General features: G+C 35.6%; 1 protein-coding gene and 1 pseudogene across 6 annotated transcripts in view; one reads left to right on the forward strand and one right to left on the reverse strand.

The window, feature by feature from the left end:
- Window positions 1–25,224, reverse strand: part of RUNDC3B (RUN domain containing 3B) — a 147,676-nt gene that overhangs the window by 83,799 nt on the left and 38,653 nt on the right. For 2 of the 6 annotated variants that reach the window (XM_030857041.2, XM_030857039.2), the window contains exon 3: window positions 3,990–4,040. The exons of 2 other annotated variants lie outside the window; for them this stretch is intronic. In XM_030857041.2, the coding sequence (XP_030712901.1) occupies window positions 3,990–4,040 (51 nt within the window). Of the gene's footprint in view, window positions 1–3,024; window positions 3,165–3,911; window positions 4,041–25,224 lie in introns of those variants that run through there. 2 more of the 6 variants (XM_060304714.1, XM_060304715.1) reach the window with 2 other exon arrangements.
- On the forward strand, window positions 23,684–25,161 carry LOC115853584 (sugar phosphate exchanger 3 pseudogene; annotated as a pseudogene).

Below are 25,224 nucleotides of genomic sequence, written 5' to 3' on the forward strand. Positions count from 1 at the left end.
ATCTCAGTATAGTCTGTCTTTGGGGCAATTTTCATGTTGTCAATTTGTTAGCCATTTGGAGAGGAAACAAGATGCCTAATGGTAAGAATATGAGCTTCTGAGCCTGGTGGGCCAGAATTATATCACTTTCTAGACATGCAATCTTAAGCAAATGACTTAACTTCACTCTACCAATCTGAGTTTCTTCTATAAATTGACAATAATGGTGGTATCTACATGATAATACTGCTGTGAGGATTAAATAATGTATGTGCAGCAATTAGTATACAGCCTAATACAAATATTAACAATGATTACTACTGTTATTACTATTATCATACAAATAGTCAAGAGACCCAAGGTCCCCTTGCATTCCAAAGTGGGAATGAGATGCACAGTGAAGTTTTTCCCATTACTTGCTTAGAATCTAGAAAAATCTTTAAAATTTACTCCCTAATCCAACCTTTTACCATATCAACCATTCTAAATTTACCTCTCTAAAATCTAGTCTTGACTAATTTTCCTTGGCTTCTATTAATTGGGATTGTCCCGCAATTTAAAAATGAGGAATAGCTACCACACTTCCCTCAAGAAATGGAGTACCATACACTGCCAGGGACCTCAAAAGGAGAGTCACAAGATTTCTCTGGTGACTTTATTTTAAATCTTCTCATGAGTTTGGCATGACTGAGTAAATTAATTTATGAGACGTTTCAAAGTAGAGCTGTTGAAAACCAAAAGAATATAACAGAGCCCCCTTTTGGAGGAGAGGAAACAAAGATATTGAGAAACTAAAAGTCTAGGCTTAGGTTAAACAGAAAAGGAATGGGCGCTAAATCCTTCGGATTCCTGCTATGTGTAGGATATGCTGTCTACAAGACGTTCACCCAAGAGACAATGACAAGATTTCCTAGCTAACGAACTGAGAAACTAAACAATTAACAAAATGACATGTTGCCATGACTTGCAGGGCCTTAAGTATACCAGTAGTATCTTCCCAACACTGCTACCTACTCAACAAACTAGATGAGAGGATGACTTGACTTGATTCTGCCTTCCTTTCTCTTTCATGTGCATCATTTCCAAAATGAAGTTTTTAAATCAAGACCCTGAATTTTTCACATTCAGAAGGATGTGGGTTAAGAGTCCCTTGTTAGAACCTCCAAATGAACTCTCATGTAAATTGTCCATGTATCCTAGGGTTTTATTTAAATAATTAAATAATTTCTGCATCTATGAAAAAGGTTGAAGTTAATTAAAAATAATGGAAGTGTTCAATTGGTTATTTGAGATATTATTACTCGAACATCACTTTTACTTAAACACAGATTAACTGCTAGCAAAAGATGTACTTGGGCTATTAGTCTGTAACCAGTATTCAACAGGAAAATTAAAAAACAAAGCTACAGGGTGATCATGCCTTTAAAAATAATTATTGAGGTAATAAATAACCACTCCAAAGATATTCTCATTTCCTTTAAAAAGAACCAGAAAAGCAAATCACATAGCAAGAAGCTAACTAGCCTACATTTTGAAGAAATTTTATTCAGGAGAAGAATTATGCTGTCACTAACAATTCTCTTTTTAACGTTGCTGACAAGTGTAAGTGTATAAAGTGCTTTCAATTTTATATGTTTTTAGTAGTTGACTTTTTACCAAAGACAAAGTTAAACAAGCTTTTCAAAACTTATTCCCAACCCATCAATCCAACTCTAATGCATTTTAAGCACAGAAATAAATGATGAAAGTTTGCTAGACTAAAAGATCTGCTACTAACCAGCTACGTGATGTCTTTCCCACTAAACTGCCTCATTTTCAGCAACTTAAAATGGCCTGTGATCTCTAAGATCCAATGTTATTCTAAAATTACTCTTCTTTATTTAACTTAGACACCTAACTTAATATTACTTTAGATACCTACCTTAATATTTTTTAAGATATCTAACTTAAATAATATAGTCACATCATGCAATATACTCGTGTTTTGCTTTTATCTTATTTTATGGCAAGATGAGACCTTCTAAAAACAAGAACTAAACTTTCCAAAGTGGTTCTCTATTTAGTAGTGGCTAATGACACATCATCGTTTGATAATATAAAATATAAATGAATCTGTTAAGTGACTTCCTTTCTCCACCCTTTGTATTAGTACTTCGCTATGTAAAGAGCCAATGTAAGACTGGTCTCACAAGCTTAAGTTTTGTTAGTGCTACAATATATCACCTAGATGATAACAACAAAGACTATTACCTTGGAGCTGCTATTCATCTAGACAAGCAATAAAATACAGTCCCATTTTAATTTTAATAAGCTACTCTGATATTGCAAAAGTTTCAGATACTTAAAGGAAACTGGTTACTTATGGATTTATTGTTGCCAATATATTAATATTTCAGTACTTAATTTTTCACTGTAAATTTTATAGCAGCAATCCTAAATTTCTTACTGCTAACTTATGAAAATTAGTTTAATATTTTCTACTATCTTTTTACTGAATAGAGAAAATTCCCATGTCAACAAAAGGTCAGAATCTTTTCCTTTTAAAAAGTACTACTATTAGTTGAAGCTTATATTTATCAGACAACCCAGGTTTGAAAGTAAAATTACGACCTTGATTAATTTTCTAGATAAAGTCTCATGTTAATGTTTTTAAAAAAAGAACAAATTTAAACACTTTAAAAAAAACCCTTTAATTACACTTTCAGCTGATCTGAAGAAGTCTGAGTCTAGATTAGATACTCAACTGTACTTAATACAGCTAGCTCACTAGGTTACTTACAAGGTGCCTCAAGTAAATCATTTAGCAACTATGAATCACAGTCACTAATCTATAAAATGTAATTACTACGCTTTGGTACTGACAATTAATGTCTTGTTCACTGGTAAGGAATTGATCACAAACAAACATCTAAAGTATGTATCTACACCATAAAAATTAGTCAATTCTTAATCTTCCAAAACAAAAAAATATTAAGATAACCAGGTTCACCAAAAATCTGAAAACTGAATTTTACTTCATAGGCTTTTTTATCCAGGTAATTTTACCATCTTTCCAAGCAGAGTTCAAAGGTTTTGTTTTTTTCTTCCACCAGCATTTTTTAACATAAAGCTTAGAATACCAGTAGACTGAATTAGAGTACCGAGGGCTGACGTCCACACAGAGAGCCACGCATAAACGTGTAGCCCTGAAGAAATCAAGAATAATGTGTTTCAGTAGTGATTAAGGTTATACATAGGGGACATTAAATTGTTTAAAGGATTGTTTGTGGGGATCAGGATTGAGGAAATGAGAAGACATTTGTTTTCTACTTTCTACCTTTCTTATTATAAGTAATCTTTAAAAATAATAACTATGTATTTCTTTTCTAAGTGAAAAATATAATAAAAGGCTAGGTCATTAGCACAGAGGCCTAGCAGTGCTTTGCATACAACAGGAACTCAATAAAAAAGTTTTGAGTAAGTGAATAAAGGCATATATTCTACCTGGAAGAAAGGAAACTAAGAAATATACTTCCACTAGTGGTTCAAGAACAGTGAAACAGTTACTGTTGACAGCACCCATGTATGTTTTACTGAGTAACTCTAGAAATTCACACAGCTTCCCTGAGACCCAGTTTGCATGTAATACAAATATTACTACACAGCACTTATAAAACTGAGAAAATAACCAATAAGTCTTATATTATAATAAAATATAAATAACACAGAGATGCATGATTAATAAAATTGTGCTTAAAACCATGAAACTTAATAGAAATATAGAGGGGTCATGTAGGAGAAGGAGAGCAAATGGATTATTATATTGTGTGGATTCACAAAAAGCTTTTGATTTAAAAATTAGCATAAAGCATAGTTCTGCCCTCTGGATTAACAAAAACAAAAATAGAAAGCTTTGCAAAACCCATGCAATGTACTAAGAAAGATCACTTAACTGATACAGCCCTCCCCAGTAAGTCAATTCCATGCTGCCGTGCAGCTCAGTGGCAGGAGGCATCACCAGCATAGAGTACCTTGAAGAGGTATTTGGAGATGAGCCAGCCATCGGCAACTTTGGGAAATCTCTTTAAAAAAAATAAACAACAACAACACACAGATATTTAAGAAACCTGACATCAAGTTTACAATAGCAAACTGAACGGCCCCAATAAGATGGCTACACATAATCTTGATGCAGTAAACATCACTTTTACCTAATAAATAAAATGAACTCAATGAAGATGAATTGAGCTCATGCTCTACTCAGCACGGAAATCAAGTTGGTTCCTGTAGCCTATTCTATTGGAGATGATAGGATGTCTTTAAGTCACAGAAATAAATGAGAAGCTATTTTTCCCTGTCTACTTTCACCTCCATTATTCTTAGACAAACATAAAGAAGCCTGACTGAATCTGCTAGCTTTGCACCTCAAAATTTATACGATTGGTTAGAAAAATTACTCACTTATTGAACTATACGGCTTAGAAAGGTTTCAACTTTAAAAATAAATATACTTTTTTTACTGTTAACTTTTCTAAAAGTTATAAAATTCATTTTGAAGAGCAGTTGTTTCTTTTTTTGGTCTAAGCAGAGTTAAAGTTTGTATGTCTTTTTTTTTCAGAATTATGAGAACAGCACTTAAATATCTAGTAAAATGTTCTTCAGTTTAACCAACGTTGACTAAATGCCTACTTCATGCAAAATACTGTTTTTCCTACAGCTTCCAATTATTGTTTAACAATCACCATCTGGAAAAGTACTATAAATTCTTGCCTATGTTGTTTGGCAATTCCTATACAGGAAAACTCCAAAGCCAAATTTCTGAAGTCATATTCCCGACAGATGATATCTTTTTGTTTCATAAGCAAACACTGAAATCTCCCATAGGACATGGTTCCACACCTTTCCAAATACTTTATGAAACTAAACAAAAACCAACCAACCAAACACAGTCAGTAGTGTATAAAAAAAATGAAAGGAAGGAGATATATATATAGCTGTGCTATTGGTCACTTCTATGTCTCTACTATTCACCTCTATCCTCCTATTTGTATCACTGTAAATGAATATTAAATTTGGAAACACATATCCAAAAGGATCTATAACCAAAAGGTACCCTAGTTAAGCCCATGTTAAAACATAATGCTCTTTCTATAACTACAACAAACAAAATGAAAATCTCTCCGCATTAAATGTAAATCAGAACAGAATGCTTTTCATTCAAAATATTAAGAATACCAATTCTTAATGTTTAAACCATATTTACTAGCTCTGCCTTGAAAGTTATGTATCTTACTTGTAGTCATTTACGTAATCAAAAGTTATCAAAGTAAAAACAATTTCCAGGAAAACTGTACTTAAAGTAATTTTACTTCAAAAAATGTATCAAGTAAAATGTATCATGTCCAGATTTATGTCATGGCTTAATCAATCCTTGGTACAAAATGGGAAACAACTACTGAATCTATTATGAAGCTCAATTTATAGTTTAGTTTTTTTTTTAAGCTTTTAATATGTTAGCCTTTATGCCCTGGTTATGCATGTTATTTTGATCCTGGCTATGGAACACCATGTGAAAATTTTAACAATTAAAACATTTTCACTTATTTGTAGGCATTAATTGCTTTAATCATAATTTAATATCTCACTCTAGGTCAGTTATAAGCAACAAGAAGCATCCAGACCAAATGACAATCCACAAGATTCCAAATTATCTGTAGTCAAATTTCAACACCACTGTCATTTTGTAGATGGGAAAGGAGAGGCCCAGAGAGAGCCTGCCTAGACCCAGCACACCCCTGTTCCCTGTAGCCTCATACTGATCTACTCCTTTGGCTACAGACAAGATCTGACACATGGAGAGAATCAGTCAGCTGGCTTTTCTGGTTGGATATGAGTTCTCACTACAGCCTTAGAAATAGGAAAAATAATGGGGCAGTAAACATGCACTGAGAATGAGGTAAACATTTTTCATATAAAATTTAAAGTCTTAGCTTAGTTGCTCCCCAAAATATATATATAAATGAACGACAAAGCTTACATTATTTCAAAGTGGCTCAAGGAGTGCTTGTTAGAAAACGTTCTCATTTGCAGTTGAAATTAAAACTTTTGTTTTAAAGTATACAATATTAAATATTTATTTAAATATATTTATAACATAAAATAAATAATATCACATATAAATATAGGATATTAATATATAAAATACATAAAATTTCTTTACATATTTAAAATATATGATGTTAAGACAGTTGAGACAAGACCAAATAAACTGAAAGTGTTTTGTTCAAGAACAAAATTCATTCAAATGTACCATTATAATTATATAATATACTGTGATATTAGGTGTTAGTTTCTGAAATTTCAGCCAAAAGAAGAACCTACTCAGAAATAGATATGCGGGGACTTCCCTGGTGGTCCAGTGGGTAAGACTCCACGCTCCCAATCCAAGGGGCCTGGGTTCAATCCCTGGTTGGGGAACTAGATCCCACATGCATGCCACAACTAATAAGTCCGCAGGCCACAACTAAGAAGTCCACATGCCACAACTAAAGATCCTGCATGCAAAGATCCCACATACCGCAACTAAGACCCAGCACAGCCAAAATAAATAAATAAATAAATATTTTTTAAAAAAGAAATAGATATGCAATGAAAGAATGCTTAATCATACTGAAGATACCGTGTCTTCTGACTCAAAAAGTATATACTTTTCAAAAACAAATAAATGAAAGTAAATCAACTTTATAATCTTTATATTAAGGTGGAAAATGGCCATCATACAGAAAAGATGACTGACCATGGCTTTATTCTTTTTTTTTTTTTGCGGTACACGGGCCTCTCACTGCTGTGTGGCCTCTCCCATTGCGGAGCACAGGCTCCGGACGCGCAGGCTCAGCGGCCATGGCTCACGGGCCCAACCGCTCCGCGGCATGTGGGATCTTCCCAGACTGGGGCACGAACCCGCGTCCCCTGAATCGGCAGGCGGACTCTCAACCACTGCGCCACCAGGGAAGCCCCCTGACCACGGCTTTAAACACATGAATCAGCCTTGGTGATAAGACTGAATATAATTCTAATCCATAAATATGACATTTATTCCATTTTTTCATGTTAGCCCTTGTTATAACTTCAGCTTTCTAATTATTTTGATTTCTTTGACGACTGAGCTACATTATCATGATTGATAAAATTTGACAACTATGTAGAAGGTGAGCCTTTTGCCTTTGTTGTATTTAGTCTAATTTTCTTTCTCTCTGTGTATATACTCTGCTAATAAGGCTACAGGTAGATGACTTTATTTTTACGTGATCCAGGATGGATTCCTGAAAAGATCCCTAGATGGAGTGATTTGTAAACTGACTGCTATTTATAAGGCAAATAACAAAACTGATTATAAATGATCAGATAGTAAGTCAGAATTTTCACAAGTTTTCTTTTTAAACTAGCAATACCAGATAGCATATACTCTCTTCTGTCATTGATAATAATAATGTGCAAGTTCTTATTGTTTGACATTTTGAATCTTCAACCATGTATTTATATGTAAGAGAAAAATCATTCAGTGAAGCAATATTTACAACTGCATTATGTACTGTAATTAAGCTAACAATGAAACAATATTATCTTCTTTTCTATGTAGCCATTTTCCATTTTTTAATAGCTTCTGAAATTAAAATTTAATATTATATATGACAGCGTAAACTTTTTATAAGTTTACTTTAAAATGCCATTTACAGGTAGATGCTAGGTACATTAGAAAAAGTATTTGGCTATTTGATTCAACAATTTTTAAAAACTGAGCACCAAAATCATGCAAATATTTTACATTTGAAAAGTCATAGTGACTTGAAAGAAAAGGAATGTACGAAGAATAAAAATATTAGATTATATGCATCAACAACTCATTGAGATTAGAAAATCAGAAAGGTGTAGGAACTGAAATTATGATGCTTTCCAAAGATGAATTAAAGTCCATTAAATTGTGCAATCTTTTCCATGTTCTATAAAATGAGAAATATTTACTTCCTTTAAATGAGCAATATTTGAGCATTTAAAGTGATCAAAACTGTTGCTGAAATTATGTAACAAAAAATTTTCTCAAGAAAACAACTTTCCATTACTGAAAATAAACTATGATTTGATTATTACAAGTACTGTAAGTTGCTCTATGCTAATTTGCAAAAATCATAAGGTCAAACTGGAAATGTCCCATTATTCTTCTGGCGGAAACTCAAAGGGCTACAAACACAGATAAACAAACATGAACTACCATCAGAGACCATCAATTCCTGCTAAATCCAAGAATTCGGAATTACCTGGTAGAATCACAAATTTTTTAACTCTCTCATATATTTAAAAAAAACACTAAAAATATCCTGGGCAATTTTATCAATAGTAGCTATTATTTAATTAATCTTTTCATAATACTTTCTATGTAGTACTCCCTCTCAGAAGCCAAATCTAAATTGGAATTCTTGAAGGGGTTTTGAAAGTGAAGTTCATGTAAAATAAACTTGAAAAATTCTCCAGGGATAACAAAGTTTAAAACCATTAATAAATCTCTCCTTCTATAAATAAGAAAAATATTTAAATTTGGAGGTTAAAATGACTCCTTGAAAATTATGGTTTGGTTACAAAATATAAAAACTGTTTAGTCTGCTTCTCCTAATAAGTACAAATATTTGAGATACTTTTCTTGCTCTTCACCCCAAAATGCCTACAACAAATACAGTTATTAAGAGTACTATGACAATCACATAGCTCCAAAGAGAAGCAAATAACCAAGTATGTGGGAATAGTCTGTTTCAGAATTTTAGACATTCAAAACCATATAAAGTATTACAAAACTAAGATAAGAAAAGTATTTCAGACGTTTCAAAACAGAAATAAACTCTCAAATGAAAAATAAGAGTAAAATAATAAACTACCAATATTAATCATGTAAGAAGACTAATATCAAGGGAGAAAAAAGGTCACTGATCAAAATGGGTTATATAAAAACTAGTTCCACATGATGTAAATAATTAGTGCTTTTCTATTCCAGACTAATTAAAAAAACTCACTCCACAAAAGAAGCAGGCAGGGCTTCCGTGGTGGTGCAGTGGTTGAGGGTCCCCCTGCCGATGCAGGGAACACGGGTTTTTGCCCCGGTCCGGGAGGATCCCACGTGCCACGGAGCGGCTGGGCCCGTGAGCCATGGCCGCTGAGCCTGTGCGTCCGGAGCCTGTGCTCCGCAACGGGAGAGGCCACAACAGTGAGAGGCCCGCATACCGCAAAAAAAAAAAGAAAAAAACAAGCAGGCAAAGGTCATAATAAAAATATTAGGAAAAAAGATGAATAAACATGAACTTACATTCAATCTCATTTGTAAATAAAAACAAATTAAAATAACAAAATGTTTTATATATTTCATATTAATAGAAGACCAAAAAAAGATATTTTCCCCTTACCAAATTAAAACTTAAAAATATTAATATAATAATATAATGAGGATATGAGAAAAATAACCACATATATTATTGTTGGTACAACCTTTCTGATAGACAATATAGCAACATATATTAAACATAACATAGCATATATATCATAATGTGCATACCCTTTAATTTCAGTAATTACAATTCTAAGAATTCATTAGCTATTATCATTAATATAAAATAATTTTAAAGAAATTAGAAAACTATGTAAAAAAATTTTCAGTGATACATGACAGTATGTTTATGAAAGGGAAATTTGGTAAAAAACTTTGGTAAGCAAAAATGATATTAATTATGGTTCATTCATACAATGGAATATTATATATTTGTTTAAAAATGAAATGGAAATATACACACGGAAATAGAAAACAGATGCTCAAAATCTTGTACATCAATGTTACAACAGTACTAGTTATAAGAGAAAAAATGGAAACAATCTAAATGTCCATTAAATGATTAATGGAGGGACATCCCTGGTGGCTCAGTGGTTAAGAATCCGCCTGCCAATGCAGGGGACACAGGTTTGATCCCTGGTCCGGGAAGATCCCACAAGCTGTGGAGCAACTAAGCCCGTGCTCAGCCCGCATGCCTTGAGCCCGTGCTCCACAACAAGAGAAGCCACTGCAATGAGAAGCCCGCACACCGCAAGGAAGAGTAGCCCCCGCTCGCCACAACTAGGGAAAGCCTGCGCGCAGCAACGAAGACCCAATGCAGCCAAAAATAAATAATTAAATAATATTAATAATAAATTAATTAAAATGGTTAATGGTTACACAAAATGTGGTGTGTCTATATAACGAAATATTAGCCATAAAAAGGAATGAAGTACTCGTACCTGTACAACATGGACGAACCTTAAAAACATGCTAAATGAAAGAAGCCAAACATAAAAGCCACATATTTTATGATTTGATTTACATGAAATGTCTAGAAAAATAAATCCATAAGGACCAAAAGTGTATTAGTGGTTTCCAGGAAATGGTGGGGAGGAGAGCAGAGGAAGTGAGTGCTTAGTGGGTATACATTTTTTTGTAAAGAAATTTAATTTTATTCTAAGAATTTGAAATAGAGGGATTTAATCAGAACTGGGCTTTCTTTTCTTTTCTTTGTACTTTTTTTTTTTTTTTACTTTGGCTGTGCTGGGTCTTCGTTGTGGTGCGCTGGGTCTACGTTGCGGCGTGCAGGTTCTTCACTGCTGTGTGTGGGCTTCTCTGGTTGCGGCGCACGGGCTCCAGAGCGCGAGGATTCAGGCGTTGCCGAGCGCAGGCTTAGTCGCCCAGCAGCATGTGAGATCTTAGTTCCCCGACTAGGGATCGAACCCACGTCCCCTGAATGGTAAGGCAGTTTCTTAACCTCTGGACCACCAGGGAAGTCCCTAGAGTTTCTTTTTTTTTTTTTTTTTTTTTTTGCGGTACGCGTGCCTCTCATTGTTGTGGCCTCTCCCGTTGCGGAGCACAGGCTCCGGACGCGCAGGCTCAGCGGCTATGGCTCACGGGCCCAGCCGCTCCGTGGCATGTGGGAGCTTCCCGGACCGGGGCACGAACCCGTGTCCACTGCATCGGCAGGCGGACTCTCAACCACTGCGCCACCAGGGGAGCCCCCTAGAGTTCCTTTTTAATGTAATGAAAATGTTCTGGAACTGACAGTAGTGATAGTTTCACAACACTGTGAATACTAAAATCCAAGGAATTGTACACTTTAAAATGGTTAAAATGGTGAACTTTATGTTATTTGAATTTAATTTCAAGTCTTAAAATACTAATAAAACAAAATGAAATGGAAAAATATAATATGGCCAATACTAAGGGCAAAATACAGGTCATAACGAAGAAAATACACATATTGTCTATGTATATACATTCATATGTATATACGCAGATAATTTACATGACAGAAATACAAAAAGTTGCCAGCTGCAATTATATCTGGTATTTCTGGAAGTTTTTATTAATACTTCCTATGGCTTTATATTTGATCCTCTTGTTATTTTTACATGGAGTAGGGGTAAGAGGGAAGGCCAAAAAAGACTGGCAGTCCAAGAACACAAAAAGTATATATATACAGAAAGGGGTTAAATTAAGGAATCGTGCTAGAGGTTTATAATTTTCTTTCTTTCTTTTTTTTAAAACATAGTAGAACATTAACAAGAATACAAACAAAGTCAAGTAGTCTACATGGCCAGTATGGGCTAAAATCTTAAAATGAAGAAAGAGGTTTTTCAAAAGGCATCAGAAAAACAAGAAATGATAAGGGCTATAAGCTTAGAAGTAAATAAAAGTTTAGGAATATGATTTTAATCAAAAAAGCTACATGAGGAATATGGAAATCTGAGTGACACTTAAATTTTTCCAGTTACCTTTTTTGTTTTAACCATACTTGCTTTAGAGACTAAAGTTCTCTGTTTTTAGAATCTACATAGTTGTTTAGTTACTACCAAACCTTAAATTTACTATATTATATATAGGTTAATTTTATTTCCTATACAATTTAAGACACTGAACCAAATTTACCATGCTACATATAACCCTGGATGTTTCAAGAATTTTTTGAATATTATGATTTCCTGAGATACAAAATCTGCTGAAGGTTTCCTACATTTCCAAGTATATAATGGAAGTACATTCCAAGTTCAAAGTGGCCTTGTCCACTGTCTAAAAGCCAAATTTTGGTAACCGTCAGAGCCACTTTCTTATCTATTGTATCATATTTTTTTGGCCGGAGTAGGTGGGTTTTATTGGGTGAGTTGTGTTCTTATGTTACAACAGAAACAATTCAAGTCTCATTTTGTGTGCAAACCAAGAATCAAAAGTTGGAAAACCTTCAAAAATGAACAAAGAAAATTCAAAAGCCAAATGGATAGGTTTATCTTTACCCATTGTTTCTAAAAGTGTTATTACTACACTTCAAAAGGTGGCCTCATGGGGAGGTAACTGTTTATCATTTAAGTCAGGAAGAGCTTTGAGGTTCAAGCCAGTGTTCCTGAACAATGCTTAGGTATCATAACAGTTCAACTGGATTGGAGAAATTCTAAAATGTCAAGTCACAGGCGTTCTACCTTATTTTAAGAGTCTGAATCCAGATACTATCAGAGAAAAAAACAAAAACAAAAAAGCCCAAAAAAACCAACCCAGAGTTCAGTACTCTGGGGCTCAAGAAGTAGGAATTTCTCAGAGTTCTGTTTTCCAGCAAATATTCATTATGTGCCTACCATATCCCAGGCACTGTTATAGAAATGTGGGATACATCAATGAACAAAACAGACAAAGATCTTTACCCTAACGAAGCTTACATTTTAGCAGAGGTAAAGGAATATAATAAACAATAATCATAATGAGTAAATCTCGTAATATGTTAGAAGCTAAGACTTAAAAAAAAAAAGTAGGACGGGGCTTCCCTGGTGACGTAGCGGTTAAGAATCTGCCTGCCAATGCAGGGGACATGAGTTCGAGCCCTGGCCTGGGAGGATCCCACATGCTGCAGAGCAGCTGGGCCCGTGCACCACAGCTGCTGAGCCTGCGCTCCAGAGCCCGTGCTCTGCCACAAGAGAAACCACGACAAAGAGAAGCCCGCAGACCGCAATGAAGAGTAGCCCCTGCTCACCGCAACTAGAGAAAGCCCACACACAGCAGCAAAGACCCAACACAGCCAAAAATAAAAACAAATTAATTAATTAATTAAAAAAAAATAGGACAGGGAAAAGAGGTCAGAAGTGCTTGGGGTGAAAGGAGGAAAGGTGAGTTATAATTTAAAATATACTGCTAAAGCAATTATACTCCAGTAAAGATATTAAAAAATAAAATAAAATAAAATATGCTGGAAGGGTTTAGGCTTCAATGAGCAGTTTTGAAACAGATGGGGAGTTAACCATTTGGATATCTAGGAGAAGTGCAATGGTGCTCTATGACAGCAATGTGTCTGGTATAGTCAAGAAAAAGGAAAAGACCCATGAGGCTAGAGCACACCAATTTAAAAACAAAAAAAGGATTCTCTGTACATAAGTATAATGCGGAAACAATGTTTGGAATCAAGACGAAAATCTAAACTGAATGTGAGTCAGCAAGCCCAATGTTAGTAAGTATAATTAGCAGATTAATTCATAGGAAATTTGATATATTCAATAGTATGTCATTATATTTGGTCATTTTTTCTTCAATTAGTAGTGTATTGCTAATTGATAGGCTTTAGTCCTCTACGATACTCAGAAGATTTTTCATTTTAATCAGTTATTTTCCATATAACCTTTACAAAATTCGCTACTGTATTCCATCCCCACACCACCTAGCTGAAGTTTACGAGATTGTTTCCTTTTGTTTTCAAGATTGTTTCTGACCACTTTACTGCTAAATTTCATATTTTTCTTAAACTGTCTGGTCTACAATACACTACTATAATCAAAGTCACAGATGACATTTTAAAAAATGAAATTATTTTTTAGACATTTGCTGTATTTTATAAGCATTTTAATGACTGTTAACTCTATATGTAAATGATTGTTGAGATATTTTATACCACTATCTTGATTAGTTTTTTGGTGGACTGGAATATTTCAAATGTTCTTTCTTCCAGAAAAGTGATATCCTTCTTGATATTTACATATATCTTATGCTTAACATTTTTAAGGGAGATTAGAGTAATTTAATCAACAAAGAATTCAGTATGTGTGGGCAAGATTTTTTTTTTTTTTTTTTACAGGAAGCAGACTTTATTTCACAGCATTTACCAAAGTAGCATCCAGAGATGGTGAATAGACATAACATTTTCCTAGTGTCCAGAGGTGGTGAATAGACATAAATATAACATTTCCCTTGAAAATAAGTTTAACAAATTTTTAAAAAGAATGATTAACGAGCTTCTTTTTTTAAATTGAAATATAGTTGATTTACAATATTGTGTTAATTTCTGCTGTACAGCAAAGTGATTCAGTTATACATACATACATTCTTTTAATATTCTTTTCTATTATGGTTTATCATAGGATATTGAATACAGTTCCCTGTGCTATACAGTAGGACCTTGTTGTTTATCCATTCTCTATATAATAGCTTACATCTGCTAACCCCAAACTCCCACTCCATCCCCTCCCCAATGCTCTCCCCCTTGGCAACCACAAGACTGTTCTCTATGTCTGTGAGTCTGTTTCTGATTCATAGATAAGTTCATTTGTATCATATTTTAAATTCCACACATAAGTGATATCATATGGTATTTGTCTTTCTCTTTCTGACTTACTTAATTTAGTATGATAATTTCTTGCTGCATCCATGTTGCTGCAAATGCCATTATGTCGTTCTTTTTTTTTAATTTATTTTTATTTTTTTCAATCTCCCATAAAAAATGAAATTTTAATTTTTATTTGAGGTACTTTTATACCCCTTTCTTGTGTGGAGCCTTCCCTGACCCATCCAAGCGGAAAGGATTATTCATCCTTTTGCACTACATCACCCTCATTAATAGTTCTACTATGACTCAACGACAATATTATACATCATTATTTCTTAATGTATCCTCCCTTTGCCCTCCAAAACTGAGTTTCATGTGAAAGCATGCCTGATTAATCTTCGTATCCCATCCCCTAGCACAGGGCCTACATGGACTGCTAAATAAGAGAATGAAAGGGATAAAGAGAATAGGGTGTGTATGTGTGGAAAAGATTAGGGGAAAACGGACAAAAGAGGAGGGCATTAGTACAATGTCAAATTTAAAGCATCTGCTCCAGAAAAAGTATAGGGAACTCACACTATGACTCATTTCCAAAGCAGAGGAAAAGTGAGTTACATTTAGCCAAGAAACATGTGAAGGGCTGATAGTAAAGGAATTTTCCTTGGGGTTTCCTTCTACTCTGCTTTATGAAAAACTACTCAACTTCCTAAAGTAAGTCGGGATCAATAAGGGGTAATTTTAAGTATTACAATGAAAGAGCGGGATCCTTGCCATTTTAATATGTTTTAATGGAAAGTGATAAAATTTGAGGGAGCTATAAATATATTTTTTAACCTACAGTAAATTTACCGTTGGTATACAGTTCTATGATTTTTTTTAAATGCAAGCAGTCATGTGACCATGTCCATAAGACACATAACAGTTCCAACCACCCAAAAAACCTCCTTAATGCTGACACTATATAATCAACACCCCCAAACTCTAACCCCTGATAACCAGAGAAGTCTGACACAATAGTTCAGCTTTCTCTAGAATGTCATATAAATGGAAGCATACAGTATCTAACCTTAAGAGTTTCACTTCTCTCACTTAGCATAATACATTTGAGATTCATGCAGGTTGTTGTGTGTAGAAAGAAGTTTTTTCCTTTTATCGCTCACTTTGTCCATTGTATGGATATATAACAGTTGGTTTATCTAGTCATCACATAAAGGACATTTGGGCTGTTTCCAGTTTTTAGTGATTATGAATAAGGCTGCTATGAACAGGTCTTTGTGTAAATATAAGTTTCCATTTCTCTTGAATAAAGGAGTGAGATTTCTGGGAAACTATTCTGCATTCCCACCAGTAACACATGAGAGTTCCAGTTTCTCCACATCCCCACTAGAACTTAGTATAGGTGTGCAGTAGGGCCTGATTGTGGTTTTAATTGCACTTCTCAAGTACCTAATGATAATGAGCACATTTTCATGTGTTTCCTTGCCATTTGTGTATTTTCACTGGTGAAGTATCTGTTCGAACCTTTTGCCCATTTTTAAATTGGGTTAGTTCTTTTCATAATATTACATGTTTATAGTTCTTGGGATATCCTGGACACAAGCCCTTTGTCAAATATGTGATTCGCAACTATTTTCTCCCAGCCTATGGCTTGTCTTACTCTCTTAACAATGTCTTCTGGAAGACAAAAGTTATTAATTTTGATGAGGTCAACACTTCATTATTTTTTGCTTTTATGGATTATGCTTCTATTGTTTTATCTAAAATCTGTTTGCCTAATTGAATGTAACAAAGATGTTTTATATTCTTAAGGTTTTTATACTTTTACATTTAGTCTATGATCCATTTTGAATTAATTCTTGTATGTGGTGTGAGGTATGACTCATAGTTCATTTTTTACATACAGTAATCCCATTGTTCCAGCACCATTTGTTGAAAAAGATTATCAATTCACCAGTGAATTGCCTCTTCATCTTAGCCAAAACCAATCAAGCATATTTGTGTGCCTCTATTTCTGGACTCTGTTCCATTCCACTGATCTATATGTAAAAGCTTTCACCAATAACACACTCTTTTAATCATTGTATCCTGACCGTCTTGAAATCAGAGAGCTTGAGTGTCCAACTTTGTTCTTCCCTTGTGAAATTGTTTTGCCTTTTCTACTTACTTTGTTTAGCCATTTATAGAATCTGCTTGATATCTACAAAAAAACCTGCTAAGATTATGAAAGTGCATTGACTCTATCGATCAATACAGACATCTTAACAATGTTAAGAACTGACATCTTAACAATGTTGAGTTTTAGAGGAATTATCTCGTCTAAAATGTCAATAGTACTAAGGTTGAGAAACCCTGCTGCAGACATCTGTAGATGCCTGCTACTGAATGTTTGTATCTTACTGAATGTTTGTGTCTCCCCAGTATTGAAACCTAATCCCCAAGATGACGGTATTTGGAAGTGGGGTGCTGAGGAGGTTATCACATCATAAGCCCTCACGAATGGGATTAGGGCCTTATAAAAGAGACCGAGAAAGAGCCCTCACTCCTTCCACCATGTGAAGACACAGCAAATTTCTGTTGTTTATAAGCCATTCAGTCTATGGTATTCTGTTAAAGTAATCCAAATGCACTAAGACCATTTAAGGAAGTTCTCTTCTCATATCTAGTTTACGGAGTAGTTTTATCATGAATTAATGTTTTTAGTCTGTCAATAAAATGAAATACATGAACTGATTTTCAAATACTGAAATGTCCTTGCATCCAGGGCTTGATTTGTTAATATTTAATTGAGGATTCCAGTATCTATTTCCATGAGGGGTAGTGGTATACAGTTTCCTTTCCTTGTAATATTTTGTCTAGTTTTGCATCAGGCTAACGCTGACCTCATAAGATGAAGTGGGAAATATTCTCTCCCCTCCTATTTTCTGGTAAAGATTGAGTGGGATTATTATTATTTCTTTCTTAAGTTGTTGGTCACAATCAACAGTAAAACCATGTAGGCCTGGAGTTTCATTTGTTGGAAGGTTTTCAACTACCTGTTCAATCTCTTTAATAGATATAGGCCTAGTCAACTTATCTATTTCTTTGTAACTCTTGTTAGGATTTGTCTTTGAAGAAATTGGTCCATTTCATCCAAGTCAAATTTATGTTAAGAGCTGTTCATAGAATTTACTTATCCTTTGAATATAGGGTCTATAATGATATGTCCACTTTCATTCCTGATACTGGTAACTTGCGTCTTCTCTTTTTCTTGGTCACTCTAACTAGAGGTTTATGAATTTTATTGATGTTTAAAAAAAACAGCCTTTCACATGATTGGTTTTATCTACTGTTTTTAATTTTATCAATTTCTGCTTTTATCTTTATTGTTTTGTTCTTTCCACTTGCTTTGGGTTTAGTTTTCTCATTTTTCTAGTTTCTTAAGGTGGAATCTTAGCTTATTAACTTTAAACCTTTCTTCTTTTCTAACATAAGCTTTTAATGACTTAAATATGCCTCTAAGCACTGCTTTAACTGCATCCCATAAACTTGGATATGATGCATTTCATTTTTCATTTAGTTCAAAATACTTGCTAATTTTCCTTGAGACTTCCTCTTTGACCCATGAGTTACTTACAATTTTTTTTAAATTCCCAAATATTTGGTGATTTTTCAGATCTTTCCGTTCTCAATTTCTAGTTTAAGTCTGTTACAGTCAGAGAACATATTTTGAATGATTTTAATTCTTTCAAATGTGTTAAGGTTGGTGTTATGGCTCAGAATAAGATATTTTTGAATGTCCCATTTGCCCTTGAAAAGAACATACAACCTGCTGTTACTGGGTGGAGTGTTTTATTAATGTCAATCAAGTCAGTTGGTTAACAATGCTGTTCAGATCTCTTGTATTATTGATATTCTGTCTACTTGACCTACTGATTATCATGAAAAGAGTGCTGTAGTTGATAAGTACAACTGTGGATTTTTCTGTCTTTAATCTCCAGTCAGTTCTACCAGCTTTTGCTCTTTGAAACTCTGGGGGGTTTTTTTTTGTTTTTGTTTTTTTGTGGTACGCGGGCCTCTCACTGTTGTGGCCTGCTCCCATTGCGGAGCACAGGCTCTGGACGCGCAGGCTCAGTGGCCATGGCTCACAGGCCCAGCCGCTCCACGGCATGAGGGATCTTCCCGGACCGGGGCACAAACCCATGTCCCCTGCATCGGCAGGTGGACTCTCAACCACTGTGCCACCAGGGAAGCCCTAAAGCTCTGTTTTATAAAAATATCTTTTTCTTTTAAACTATCTGTATCACTATATTAAACGTTTTTTTAAAAAATTAACATTTTTTTAATCCAAACAATCTCTTTTAATTGGTGTGTCTAGATGATTTATATTCAATGTAATTAATAATACAATTGGATTTAGGTCTACCATTTCATTGTTTTCCATTTATCCTTTATTCCCCCTGCCTTCTTTGGGTAATTTTAATATTTTCAGCATTCCATTTTAATTTATCTATTGGATTTTTACTGGATCTCTTAGCTGTTCTATAGTCATTGCTTTAGGGATTACAATGTAAAACCTAACCTTTGAGACTTTTGGGACAACATTAAATGCACCAACATTTGCATTATAGGGGTCCCAAAAGAAGAAGAGAAAGAGAGTGGGCCTGAGAAAATATTTGAAGAGATTATAGCCAAAAACTTGCCTAAAGTGAGAAAGGAAACACTCAGGTCCAGGAAGTGCAGAGAGTCCCATACAGGATAAACCCAAAGAGGAACACACCAGGACACATATTAATTAAAGTGACAAAAATTAAACACAAAAATATTAAAAGCAACATGGGAAAAGCAACAAATAACATACAAGGGAATCCCTATAAAGTTAACAGCTTATTTTTCAGCAGGAACTCTCCAGGCCAGAAGGGAGTGGCATGATATATTTAAAGTGCTGAAAGGGAAAAACCGACAACCAAGAAAACTCTACCAGCAAGACTCTCATTCAGATTCGATAGAGAAATCAAAAGCTTTGTAGACAAGCAAAAGCTAAGAGAATTCAGCACTACCAAACCAGCTTTAGAACAAATGCTAAAGGAACTTCTGTAGGCAGGAAAAAAAAAAAAGAGGCCACAACTAAAAACAAGAAAATCACAAATGTGAAAGCTCACCAGTAGAGGCAGCCATACAGTAAAAGTAGGAAATCATCCACACACAAATATGATATCAAAACCAACAGCCATGATAAGAGGAGAGTACAAATGCAGGAAATGGGACATGCATTTGAAATTAAGAGACCAGCAACTTAAAACAACCTTGTATATATATAGACTGCTATATCAAAACCTCACGGGAACTGCAAACCAAAAAACTACAATAGATACATACACACAAAAAAACCCCACCCAAACACAACACTAAAGACCATCATCAGATCACAAGAGAACAAAAAGAGGAACAGAAGAAAAAAGACCTACAGAAACAAATCCAAAACAATTAAGAAAATGGCAATAGCAACATACCTATCAATAATTACCTTAAATGTAAATGGATTAAATGCTTCAACCAAAATACACAGACTGGCTGAATGGATACAAAAACAAGACCCATATATATGCTCTCAAGCCACCCACTTCACATCTAGAGACACACAGAGACTGAAAGTGAGGGAATGGAAAAAGGTATTCCATGTTAATGGAAATCACAAGAAAGAGTAGCAATACTCGTATCAGACAAAAGAGACTTTAAGATATTAAAATAAAGGTGTTACAATAGACAAGGAAGGACACTATATAATGGTTACAGGATCAGTCCAAGAAGAAGTTATAACAATTGTAAATATATATGCAACCAACATAGGAGCACCTCAATATATAAGGCAAATGCTAACGCCATAAAAGGGGAAATCAACAGTAACACAGCAATAGTGGGGGATTTTAACAACCCACTTACACCAATGGACAGATCATCCATACAGAAAATCAATACGGAAACATAGGCCTTAAATGACACATTACATCAATGGACTTAAGTGATATTTATAGAACATTCCATCCAAAAGCAGAATACACTTTCTTCTCAGGTGCACATGGAACACTCTCCAGGATAGATCACATCTTGGGTCACAAATCAAGGCTTGGTAAATTTAAGAAAGTTGAAATCATATCAAGCATCTTTTCTGACCACAATGCTGTGAAATTAGAAATCAATTACAAGAAAAAAACTGTAAAAAGCACAAACACATGGAGGCTAAACAGTATGTTACTAAACAACCAATGGATCACTGAAGAAATCAAAGAGGATATTAAGAAATACCTAGAGAGGGCTCCTCTGGTGGCGTAGTGGTTAAGAATCCACCTACCAATGAAGAGGACATGGGTTTGAGCCCTGGTCCAGGAAGATACCACATGCTGCGGAGCAACTAAGCCTATGCGCCACAACTACTGAGCCTGCGCTCTAGAGCCCGCAAGCCACAATTACTGAGCTCACATGCCACAACTACTGAAGCCCATGTGCCTACAGCCCATGCTCCGCAACAAGAGAAGCCACCGCAATGAGAAGCCCGTGCATCGCAACAAAGAGCAGCCCCCACTTGCCACAACTAGAGAAAGCCCACATGCAACAACAAAGACCTAACACAGACAAAAATAAAATAAATACAATAAATAAATTTTTTTAAATACCTACAGACAAATGACAATGAACACACGATGATCCAAAACTTATGGCTCCTGGCAAAAGCAGTTCTAAGAGGGAAGTTTATAGCAATAAAGTCTTACCTCAGGAAACAAGAAAAATCTCAAATAAACAACCTAAACTTACACCTAAAACAACTAGAGAAATAAGAACAAATAAAACCCAAAGTTAGTAGAAGAAATAAAAAAGAACAGAGCAGAAATAAATGAAATAGAGACACAGAAAACAATAGAAAAGATCAATGAAACTAAAAGCTCATTCTTTGAAAAGATAAACAAAATTGATAAACCTTTAGCCAGACTCATCACGGAAAACAAAGGAGGGGGCTCAAATCAACAAAATTAGAAACAAAAAAGGAGAAGTTACAAATGACACCACAGAAATGCAAAGGATCATTAGAGACTACTACAAGCAACTATATACCAATAAAACAGACAGCCTAGAAGACATGGACAAATTCTTAGGAACATACGACCTTCCAAGACTGAGCCAGGAAGAAATAGAAAATATGAACAGATCAATCACAAGTAATGAAATTGAAACTGTGATTAAAAATCTTCCAACAAACAAAAGTCCAGGACCAGATGGCTTCACAGGTGAATTCTATCAAACATTCAGAGAAGAGCTAACACCCATCCTTCTCAAACTCTTCCAAAAAATTGCAGAGGAAGGAACACTCCCAAGCTCACTCTATGAGGCCACCATCACCCTGATACCAAAACCAGACAAAGATACCACAAAAAAAGAAAATTACAGGCCACTAACACTGATCAACATAGATGCAAAAATCCTCAACAAAATACTAGCAAACCAAATCCAACGATACAGTAAAAGGATCATACACCATGGTCAAGTGGGATTTATCCCAGGGATGGAAGGATTTTTCAATATACACAAATCAAACAATGTGATACACTACATTGACAAACTGAAGAATAAAAACCATATGATCATATCAATAGACGCAGAAAAAGCTTCTGACAAAATTCAACATCCATTTATGATAAAAGCTCTCCAGAAAGTGGGCATAGCGGGAACCTACCTCAACATAATAAAGGCCATATACAACAAACTCACAGCTAACATCATTCTCAATGGTGAAAAACTGAAACCATTTCCTCTAAGATCAGCAACAAGACAAGGATGTCCACTCTTGTCACTTTTATTCAACATAGTTTTGGAAGTCCTAGCCACAGCAATCAGAGAAGAAAAAGAAATAAAAGGAATCCACACTGGGAAAGAAGAAATAAAACTGTGTCTGCAGATGACATGATACTATAAATAGAAAATCCTAAAGATGCTACCAGAACACTACTAGAGCTCCTCAATGAATTTGGTAAAGTTGCAGGATACAAAATTAATACACATAAATCTCCTGCATTCCTATATACTAACAATGAAAGATCAGAAAGAGAAATTAAGGAAACAATCCCATTTACCAATGCATCTGAAGTCAGAAAGAGAAAAATATCGTATACCACTGCATCAAGAAGGATAAAAAAACCTAGTAATAAACCTACCTAAGGAGGCAAAAGACTTGTATTCAGAAAACTGTAAGATGCTGATGAAAGAAATCAAAGATGACACAAACAGATGGAGAGATATACCATGTTCTTGGATTCGAAGAATATTGTGAAAGTGACTATACTACCCTAAGCAATCTACAGATGCAATGCAATCTGTATCAGATTACCAATGGTATTGTTCACAGAACTAGAACTAAAAATTTTACAGTTTGTATGGAAACACAAAAGACCCTGAATAGCCAAAGCAATCTTGAGAAAGAAAAACGGAGCTGGTGGAATCAGCTAACTAACTTCAGACTATACTACAAAGCTACAGTAATCAACACAGTAAGGTACTGGCACAAAACACAGAAATATAGATCAATGTACAATGCTGGAAGTCCAAAGATAAATCCACACACCTATGGTCACCTTATCTTTGATAAAGGAGGCAAGACTTTATAATGGAGAAAAGACAGTCTCTTCAATAAGTGGTGCTGGGAAAACTAGAAAGCTACATGTAAAAGAATGAAATTAGAACACTCCCTAACACCATACACAAAAATAAACTCAAAATGGATCAAAGACCTAAATGTAAGGCCAGATACTATAAAAGTCTTAGAGGAAATCAGTCGGAACACTCTTTGACATAGATCACAGCAATATCTTTTTGGATCTACCTCCTAGAGTAATGAAAATAAAAACAAAAACAAACTTGTGAGTGGCGGGGTTGCAGGTGCAGTGGAGTGAGCAGAGCAGCCGGCTGGAGCACGACGACTACTGCAGGACTCGGAAAGAAGAAACGATGTAAACCATTCATTATCCAGACTTTAAGGTCAAGGTGAGAAGGTAGGTCAGGAGGAACATGGCCTGGCCTCACCTGACTTTAAGGTCAAGGTGAGAAGGAAGGTCAGGAGGAACATGGCCTGGCCAAATATTTTTCAAAGAGGAACTTTGCTCTCCCGGTTCAGCCATCATCATGTGCTCATGTTCCTGCTCACCTTCTTCAGTTACTCGTTGCTCCATGCATCAAGAAAAACACTTAGCAATGTCAAAGTCAGTATCTCTAAGCAGTGGACCCCAAGTGCTTTTAACAAGTCAACTGAACTGCCTGTAGAGATCTGGAGCAGCAACCTTTTGTTTCCCAGTGCAGAGGAAGCCATTCTTTTCCTCGGAACACTCGACACCGTTTTCCTCTCCTACGCTGTGGGCCTTTTCATCAGCAGTATCGTCGGGGATCAGCTTAATTTGTGATGGGTTCTGTCTTTTGGCATGTGCTCCTCTGCATTCGTGGTGTTTGTCTCTGGTACTCTCACAGAATGGCTGCATTTCTACAGCAAGGGGCTGTACTGCAGCCTGTGGATCGTGAATGGCCTGCTGCAGTCCACTGGTTGGCCCTGTGTGGTTACTGTTATGGGCAAATGGTTTGGGAAAGCTGGACGAGGAGTTGTTTTTGGTCTCTGGAGTGCCTGTGCCTCAGTGGGCAATATTTTGGGACCGTGTCTAGCTTCTTCTGTTCTGCAGTATGGTTATGAGTATGGCTTTGTGGTGACAGCGGCTGTGCAGTTTGCTGGTGGGATCATCATCTTCTTTAGACTCCTCGCGTCACCCAAAGAAATTGGTCTCCCAGGTATTGAGGCAGAAGATTTTGAAGAAGATTTGCACAGGCCATTAATTAATGGTGCTGAAAATGAAGATGAAGCTGATCCTAATTACTCAATCCAAGAAGGCAAGTCTGTTACCCAAGTCAAGGCGATAAGCTTTTACCAAGCTTGTTGCCTTCCCGGAGTTATAGCATATTCACTGGCCTGTGCCTGCTTGAAGTTAGTGAATTACTCCTTCTTCTTCTGGTTGCCCTTTTATCTGAGTAATAACTTCGGATGGAAGGAGGCTGAAGCCGACAAGCTGTCCATTTGATACAATGTTGGAGGAATTATAGGTGGAACTCTGCAAGGCTTCATCTCTTATGTGCTACAGAAGAGAGCCCCGGTGTTAGCTCTCAGTCTGCTTCTGGCAGTCGGGTCCCTCGTTGGATGTAGTTATTCTCCAAACAATAAGTCTATCAATGCACTTCTGACGGCTGTCACAGGATTTTTTATTGGTGGACCTTCTAATATGATTAGCTCTGCTATTTCTGAGGACCTGGGTCATCAAGAGCTGATCCAAGGGAGCAGTGAGGCTTTGGCGATCATCACAGAATAGCTGATGGAACCGGGAGCACTGGAGCTGCGGTGAGCCAGTATTTAGTGTCTTTGGTCCAGGACAACCCAGGATGGATGTGGGTTTTCTACTTTTTCATTCTTATGACAATTTGCACAGTTCTATTTATTTCACCATTAATAGTGAGGGAAATATGCTATCTTACGCAAGGACGACAAGCTCGCATATTGAGTGACTGACCAGTGCCCACAAAAGAACAAGAAAAATAGGAGACACATCAGGACTATTCCTTTTCATTCACC

Source organism: Globicephala melas, chromosome 9, assembly GCF_963455315.2.
Source record: "Globicephala melas chromosome 9, mGloMel1.2, whole genome shotgun sequence".
NCBI lineage: Eukaryota > Metazoa > Chordata > Mammalia > Artiodactyla > Delphinidae > Globicephala > Globicephala melas.